Source organism: Chrysochloris asiatica, unplaced genomic scaffold (assembly GCF_000296735.1).
Source record: "Chrysochloris asiatica unplaced genomic scaffold, ChrAsi1.0 scaffold00075, whole genome shotgun sequence".
Taxonomy (NCBI): Eukaryota; Metazoa; Chordata; class Mammalia; order Afrosoricida; family Chrysochloridae; genus Chrysochloris; species Chrysochloris asiatica.
This window is the reverse complement of record NW_006408593.1, coordinates 8,914,278-8,923,397: the sequence shown is the minus strand read 5'-3', so window position 1 is coordinate 8,923,397 and position 9,120 is coordinate 8,914,278. Positions and strand designations below refer to the sequence as shown.

General features: G+C 47.8%; 1 protein-coding gene across 1 annotated transcript; it reads right to left on the bottom strand.

Annotated features, from left to right (window-relative positions):
- Window positions 1–7,175: 7,175 nt before the first annotated feature.
- LOC102828284 (chromosome unknown open reading frame, human C11orf96) lies at window positions 7,176–8,490 on the bottom strand. Its single transcript, XM_006878360.1, is given in 3 exon segments — window positions 7,176–7,725; window positions 7,727–8,137; window positions 8,459–8,490. Coding segments are annotated over 3 exon segments (993 nt in total).
- Between the last annotated feature and the right edge of the window lie 630 nt (window positions 8,491–9,120).

Genomic DNA, 9,120 nt, shown 5'->3' with positions numbered 1-9,120 from the left:
GTCATTCCAGCTCATTGGAGGTCTTCTTTTTCCTTTTCCCTAACCCTCCACTTTACGAAGCATGAGGTCTTTCTTTCTCCAGGGACTGGTCCGTCCTAACAACATGTACAAAGAATGAGAGACAAAATCCCACCATCCTCCCATCCAAGGAGCATTCTGGCTGAAGTTCTTCCAAGACAGATTTGTATGTTCTTCTGGTAGTCCATGGTACTTTCAATACTCTTTGCCAACTTCATAATTTAAATGCATTGATTCCTTAATGGTCTTCCTTACTCATTGGTCCAGTTTTCTCATGCATATAAGGTGAATGAAAATACCATGGCTTGGGTCAGGTGCACCTTAGTCCTCAAACTAACATTTGGCTCTTTAAGGAGATCTTTTGCAGCAAGAATGGTGGTGGTGGTGGTGGTGCTGGTGCTGGTAGTGGTGGTTGTGTGCCGTGGAGTGTTTGGACTCATGGTGACCCTGTATAGGGTTTCCAAAGTTGTAACTCTTTATGGGAGCAGAAAGTCTTATCTTTCTTCTGTGGAGCAACAAGTAGATTTTAACTGCTTTCCTTGTAGTTAGGTACCTAGTTCATAATCCACTATGCTGCCAAGGTTTCTTTGCAACAAGAATAGGAATAACTTAATTAAATGCAGACTGTCCATCCAATGATGGGGCAGAACTCAAAATGAGAAGAAATAGCTGTAAACATCCGTTAATAATCATAATGTGAGATGTAAGAAATAGTAATCTAGGAAAACTATAAATGATAAAAAACGAAATGGAATGCATAAAGATCAATATTTGTAGCATTTATAAGCTGACATGGACTGGTATTGGCTAATTGGAATCATATGTGGTTTGCTATGCCAGAATGACAAATCCAAGAGGAATGGTGTCACATTCATCATCAACACTAACGTGGCAAGAGCTGGAAGTACCATGCTGTCTGTGATAGGATAATATCCATACCCCTAAAAGGAAGTCCTGGTGTGGTGCTGCAGGTTAATGCACCAGACTGCAAAATCGTCTGAACTGCAAGCTCACCAGCTGCTCCTCAGAAACCCTATTCAGGGTCACTAAAGGTCAGAACTGACTTGCTAGCACTTAACAACAACAAGAAAGCCCAAATTTATGCACCAATCACTAAAGCCAGTGATGATCAAACATGCAGTCAAAATGCATTGACAAATTTTTGGTGATTGGCAACAAAGAGGAGGGATCCACAGTTGGCCTTGATGAGAGAAACAATACTGAAGATCGATCGCATGATAGAATTTTTCAAGGCCAGTGACTTCTTCATTGCAAATACCTTTTTTGTAAACAACATAAAAGATGACTAGACACATGGACTTCAGCAGATGGAATACTCAGAAATCAAATTGATTACATCTGTGGGAAGAGACAATGAAGAAGCTTAATATTATAAGTAAAAACAAGGCCAAGACCCAACTGTGGAACAGCAAAGGAAAATTAAAATAAGTTCATGAGAGCCAAAATATGAACTCGAATATATGCCACCTGTATTTAGAGACCATCTCGAGAACAGATTTGAAGCACTGAACACTGATGACCGAAGAGTAATTGAGTCGTGGGGTGACATCAAGAATATCATACATGAAGAAAGGAAAAGGTCATTTAAAAAACAGGAAAGAAAGAAAAGACCAAAATAGATGTCTGAAAAGACTCTGAAATTCGCTCTTGAACATGGAGTAGTTAAAGCAAATGGAAGATATGATGAAGTAAAACAGCTGAACAGAGCATTTCAAAGGGCAACTTGAAAAGACAATGTCAAGTATTATAATGAAAAATGCAAAGACCTGAAGTTTGAAAACCAAAAGCGAAGAAAATTATCTGCATTTTCAAGATGAAAAACTGAGGAAAAATTCAAACCTCAACTTGAAATATTGAAGGATTCTATGTGTAAAATTTTGAAGGATGCAGAAAGCATCAAAAGAAAATGGACGACAGAGTAGACAGGATGGGCAACTTGTACATTGGCTACCCAAAACGGGGGGCGGGGGGCTACAAAGGCAAGAAGTGACTGGCTTACAAGCTTTCAAGAGGGAACCTAGATCCAGAGGGCCTGGAGGAAGGTAGAATCTCCAGTGAGTAGTATTCAATCTGACTAGGCGAGGCTGATGCAATGAAATGCAGACAGGGCTCTTGTGATACAATAGTGAATAATTGTTATCAGGACTGATTGTGAGGATCAGAAATGTAAAGGTAGACGTTTTATAGCAAGGAGGGGAGTGATTAACTTTTCAGTCTAGGAGCGGAGGTCCCTAGGACCATCAAGGGAGAAGAGCAGAGAGCGGGACCCTACCCAGAGAAGCAGTGATGCCTGAAATGAAGGCAGAGATGATGACATGGCGCAATGGAGCAGCTGGAGACTTTAGATCCAGAGAGGGAAAGCAACTGTGTGCTGAAGACCTGGGGGATACAGGGGAAGGATTACATGGAGGGGATTGTAACCATGGCAATGAGACAATATAAGATAGAATGAATGTAAAACTAATGTTCTCCCATGTAAACTATCACGTAATTCACAATAAAACATTTAAGAAGAAAAAAAAAGAAAAGAAAATGGACGAAATATACAATTACTTTACCAAAAAACAATGGTTGAGGCTCAGCTGTTTTAAGAGGTAACTTATGATCAAGAACTGATGATGATATTGAAGGAATAAGTCCAAGCTGCACTGGAGGCATTAACAAAACACAGCTCTGGAAACTGACAGAGTATCAATTGAAATGTTTCAACAAACTGATGCAGTGCTAGAAGACTTTGTTGTTGTTGTTGTTAAGTGCCGTTGAGTCGGTTCCGACCCATAGCGACCCTGTACAGGGTTTCCGAGGGTGTAAATCCTTACGGGAGTAGAAAGCCTCATCTTTCTCCCATGGAGCGGCTGGTAGTTTCGAACCGCTGACCTTAAGGCTAGAAGACTAGAAGAAATCAATTATTTGTACCCATTCCAAAAAAACTGACCCTACAGAATGCAGAAATTATGTAACAATAGCATCAATATCAGATGCAAGCAAAATGTTGCTGAAGATAATTTAAAAAGCAGTAATGACAGTACATCCCCAGGAACTGCCTGAAATTCAAGCTGTATTCTAAAGAGGATGTGGAACAAGAGAGATCACTGCTGATGTCATATGGATTTTAGTGGAAAGCAAAGAATACCAGAAAAATGTTTACTTGTGTTTTAGTGACTATGCAAAAAGGAATTAAACTGTGTGGTTCATAACAATCTATGGATAACATTTTGAAGAATGGGAATTCCAGAACATTTAATTGTGCTCATGTGGAAACTGTACAGAGAAAAAGAGTTAATGGTTCAAATGAAGCAAGGGGATACTATGTGGTTTAAAATCAAAAAAGGTATGTGTCAGGGTTCTATTCATTCACCGTAATTATTTAGTCTGTACGCTGAACAAATAACCTGAGAAGCTGGACTATTTTAAGAAGAATGCAACATCAGAATTGCGCAAAGCCTCACCAATAACTTGCAATAGGCAGATGACAATCTTGCTTGCTGAAAGTGAAGAGGACTTGAAGCACTTACTGAAAAAGTTCAAAGAATATAGCCTTGAGTATGGGTTGGAACTCAATGTAAAGGAAACAAAGATCCTTATAAGTGGACTAATAGACAACATCATACATAATCAATGGAGAAAAGATTGAAGTTGTCAAGAATTGTATCTGACTTAGAACCACAAAATAACTCTCTTAGAAGCAGCAATCAAGAAATCAAATGACATATTGCACAGGGCAAATCTGCTGCATAAAACCACTTTGAAGTGTTAAAAAGCAAAGATGTCTCTTTGAGGATCTACAATGCACCTGACCCGAGCCATGGTATTTTCCATCACCTCATAGGCATGTGAAAACTGGACAATGAATAAGGAAGGCCAGAGAAGAATTGATGCATTTGAATTATGGGGTTGGTGAAGAATATTGAAATTACAGAGAATTGCCAAAAGAATAATTTGTCTTGGAAGAAGTACAACCAGAATGAGCCTTAGAAACTAGGATGGTGAGACTTTTTCTCATGTACTTTGGTACCAGTTCCTGGAAAAGGGTCAGGGAATAAGAGGAAGACCTCCAATGAGATGGATCCACACAGTGACTGCAACAATGGGCTAAAACAGCAATTGTGAGGATAGCGCAGGATAGCTCCGTGGTTCGTTTTGCCGTGCTCAGAGTCTGAACCGACTGGACAGCACCTAAGAACAACAGTCCATTCAACAGCATTTTATAAACTATGACATAGACTCAGCAGACTGATATAAAAGAAAAATCCAACTCAGTAGAAAAGCAGGCTGAAAATTTAGTCTATAGAGCATAAATCCACTTTGTAAAAGAGTTCCAATTGACTGAATAACAACTGATTTGGGAGGCCAGTGATGGTCCTGTGGTAGAATTGTTGCCTTCTCTGAGGAAGCATTGAGTTTGATTCCTGGCACCTCAAACACCTCCTGGGCTGCCACCACCCACCTGCCATTGAAGATTTAAACAGGTTTCAGCAAAGTTCCAAAACTGAGACAAACCAGGAAGAAAGGCCTGGAAATTAGGCATGGACAACCCTATGGATCACAACGGTCTGCACAAAGGTGCAGGACTGGTCAACACTTCCGTCCCTTGTGCAAGCATGGGGCTGTGAGGTAGGAGTTTCTGTGAATTGGGGCGACTGGATGGCAGCAAAAAGCAACAGCAGGGACACACTTCCAATGTTAGCGAATTTATCTCTGGGTGGTGGCAGCATGAGTACTTTGCTTTTATTATACTGAACAAATATTTCTTGGGTAGAAAAAAATATGATAATCTAAAAGCAAACCAGGAAGTGGGCAAGGCAGGCATTGGTCTCCCTCACTGCCCTTTATTAGTTTAGCCCAACATTTTAGGAGCCATTAGTGCTGGCAAAGGGGGTTGCTGGAGAGAAGAAAGTCAGGATTCTGGGCCCAAAGGGTCTGGAGGCCACCAGGAAGGCTTAGGGCACGGACTTGAAGAGTATAAACAAGAGCTATTAGTGACGATATGTATCTGGAGCCAAGCGACTCCACAGTACCTAATAGCAACAACTGCTTAAGATGGAAGACAAAATGTAGGGGGGCTCCAGATGTGGGATCCTCCCCAAGACTTTGGAGAGGGAAGAGAATGCGGGGGAGGAATCGGGGAGTTCTGAATTTCAGTCACTCTTTTCCTGCCAGCATTAAGATGGAAGCCTAGCGACTCAAAGTGTCCACTTGGGCTGGCTTCACAAGTTGATGCGTTTGCAGCTATAAATTCCCATATTGCTCCTGGGAACTGCAATGATCAATGCATTCCCAAGGACTGGGACGACTAGGACTAGGCTGTGGGCCTGGAATTGTCTCTGTGAGGCCCTATTTTTGTCTCTTTGTTTCATTTCCAGTTTTTCTTTGTGTATGTGTGTCAGTGTGTGTGTGCATGTGCAGAGCCCAGTGTTGCAAGAGATAAAGAGGTTGTAAAGAGAGAAAGTGCAGGCCCCCAGCGACGTTGAGCCCCTACGGCGCCCCCCCATACACTTGACCCTGCCACCAGAGGGCACCCGAGTACTGAGACACCGCAACTTAGTGAGGGAGGAGTCGGTGAAGCGTTCGCACTCTCCTCCGCATCTCCAGAGCTACTACTCTCAACCGAGAATCTGGACGCGGTCTTTCAGCTCGGGAGTAATCCTGGAGGCTGGGACTCGCCTCTGTGAAACTGCATGTTGCTTATTACCATGACCGCTACCTGCTACCAGGTGCCAATGTTACAATGTTATCCCAGAAGCTTTGGGGTGTAAACCGGATCGAGGCGCTACTGCTAGAAGTATTCATGAGATGCGAAGAATACGAGATGTGGAGTCAGCGGTCAGCATTCTCCAAATGACCTTTCTTTGGCCGGGCGGGGTTTTCTCATCTGTAAACAAGGTTGGGGAATAAAGGGGACTCCGTGGTACCAAGCACCCTTCGGTCTCTAACAAAAGACATGCACCATCTTCCTTGCAGAACCTTGAAGAAGGGCAGAAAAAGACTAGAAGCAAGAACTAAAGGGTCGCAGAATGTACAGCCACTCCTCGCTCCGGCAGCGCAGGTGCACTTTGCACTGAGCTGAGTCAGTGCGGAGCGCGGAACCCAGACCTTACCACACTCTTGCCCCTCTTTCGGACCCTCAGCCCAAATATCCTCTCCCGGGCTTCCCACGGCCCGACCACCCGGACAGTGGGGAGCAATCAATGGAGGTTTCAATGGTGAGTTTGGAGCGCTAACCCTGACCCCAGCCTCTCTGCGAGGTCAACTATCCTGAGGGCGTTCTCCCTCCGCACCGCGCCCTAGCGGCTTCTCTCCATTACAGATACCAGCGATGGTGAACAGACCTAGGGACCCGCAGCGCTCTAGGCTGGGGCGGATCCACTTGCGGAGGGTTGGGAGTAATGGACCCACGTACTTTATCTCGGTGACTGAAGCTTGGGAAGTTGCCTCTACTCGGAGTTCCCTGCTTCCCATCCCTGCCAGATTCCCCCCACCCCCCATCTCTCCCAGTCTTGGAAGCCTAGGCCCCGTAGATTCAAGAAGTCAAGAACCTGAAGAAATGCACTGTGCAAATATATTGGCTTTATTTGTCTCCATTCGGGAGCCTCACATACATATCCAAGTAAAAAGATCGTTAAATAAACGCCGTCAGCCATCGCAATGCAAAAATAAATATCAATCCTCCAGTCGCAGCCGCAGCTGTGCTGCGTCCCAAGTCGCATCGACCGCGCCTAACAATTACAAAAGTGTTCAGCGAGTGTTTGCGTGAGTGTGAACGAGTGTGCGCCGGGAGCACGGTGGAGCGGTGTGCAAATTCGGAGTTGCAAACCGTTGGACAAGAAACTGCCTGGGGCGCGGGCGTCTCCACGCGCGCACACTCACAGCACAGTTTGTACTGGGAAGAGTTAAAAAATAAACATTTACAAGGGCAAAGAAAGCGGTCCCCTCCCCTGTGGCCCCACGAGCCCTCCGGGCAAGGGTGAGCGCGGCTCTGGACACACAGACTAGTTCACAGCCCGCTGGGCATCCAAGCGCGCGGGGGGGCGGCGGGCCCGGGGCCCAGGGGGCGGAACGCCGTCTCCTCTCCGGATCGAACGCTGGTCCCCTGACCGGCCGCAGAGGTGCGCGGTCCCCGCTCCGGACGGCACCCGTCACAGGGCCGAGTCGGAATCGCTGGAGTCTAGGCTGTTCCTCAGTTTGCAGCTGCTGAGCTGGTCCCTCTGCAGCGACAGGCTCTGCGTGCTGCGGCGCAGGCATTCCAGACTCTGCAGGAACGATTTCTTGGCCTTCTCTTCCTCCATGGGGGACACTCCCTCCTCCTCCACCTCCTGGATCTCGTCGAAGGTCACCGGCTGCGTCTTGAACCGGGACTGGCGCGGCCGCCGCAGCCGACCCTTCCCTTTGGACAGCTTCGCGGGCCGCACGGGTTGCGGGAATTCGTCGGCCAGGCACACGAAGTGCGGCATCACCGCCTGGTAGTTGGAGCAGATGCCCATCAGTTCACCGGACTTGGCGGCTGTCATGGCGCTGCCGGCGTCTGCAGGGTCGGGCTTTGGGGTGCTGGGGCTCTCCGCGGGCGGCCGCTGCGCCGGGGCCCCCCGGGAGGCAGCCGCCTGGGGCTCGCCGGGCGGGGGATCCAAATCTGCTGCGGGGTGGCGGCGGCCCTCACGGGCCCGAGCCGGCGTTCCTCGGGAGGGCGGTGGGCGGGGGGCCCGTCGGGGGGCAAGGGACTCTGGGGTCGCTGCTCTGCCGCACTCCGAGACGCACGCCGCCGCTGCCGTAGCTGTCTGCCCCGCGGTGGCCCAGCCCGCAGCTTATATAGCCCGCTCCTGCCCACACGGCTGTGAGCTCCGATGACAGCGAATGCCATTTAAAGCGTGCGCGCCCCGCGCCCTTCCGCCGGACGTCGCCCCGCCACTCTGGGAAAGTAACGGCCCCTTCCCCGGCGCGGCCCGCCTCCCGCCCTCCACCAACCCAGCTCCGGAAGGCAGGCCCCGCCCGCGGGGGTTCCGGAGAATCCCAGGCCCAGGAGCACGCGGAGGGCGGCCCGGGGACCAGGTCTTCAGATCGGCCCAAATGGGCTGTCACTGTCCTTTCTGGGATTGGTCCAAATCTGTGCCATCCCGGGTTGCCACGGGGACACAGGTCCTCTTCCCCGCCCTTACTCTCAGACGCACACACTCCAGGCGCAGATTATTCCGCCACTGGTAGCGCGTTGGGGCGCGTGGCAAGATGCAGCTCCCAGCTCCCCCAGCAGCAGGAAAGCCAGTGCGCAGGACTCCCAGTGCTGAGCTCGGAGGAAGGAGAAAGTGTCTCTTCTGGATCCTTGCCTCCAGCTTCCTTCAACACACACACACCTAACACAAACAACACTCCCCCCCCATCCCCCCATTATTCCATACTGGTTCTTCCTTGTGTTGGTTTCCTCACTCACCTCCAAGTTCCTCCAGCACTCCATTTATTCATGCTCGGTAAACAACGACCCTGAGATCTGATACTAACCACAATATTGTACCTCCAGTTACCTCCTGTAAACACCAAAACCAGCCAGTGAATTGTTTTGCATGTATTTAATCCTCCTAACAACCTGAGTGATAATTGGTACTTCCTGTTTTACATCCCCAGAACCGAAGCACAGAGATGATAAATCACTTACCCACTATAATGAGTTGGTTTCTGGAGTCCATGTCTTCTAACCCTGCTAAGCGTTGAGACAAGTCAGCCAAAGCCCCCCAGGACTCCTCAGGGCTTCTGAGAGCAGGCTGGCAGCCCCCTGCCAGCATATGAAGTTATTGAAAATACCATGGCTTGGGTCAGGCGCACCTTAGTCTTCAAGCTGACATCTTTGCTCTTCAACACTTTAAAAAGGTCTTGTGCAGCAGATTTGCCTAATGCAATAAGTCATTTGATTGACTGCTGTTTCCATGAGTGTTGATGGTTGATTTGAGCAAAAGGAAGTCTTCGACAATTTCAATCTTTTCTCCATTTATATGGATGTTGTTTATTGATCCAGTGGTGAGGATTTCTGTTTTCTTTATGTTCAGATGCAACCCATAACAAAGGTTGTGGTCTTTGAACTTCATCAGTAAGCATTTT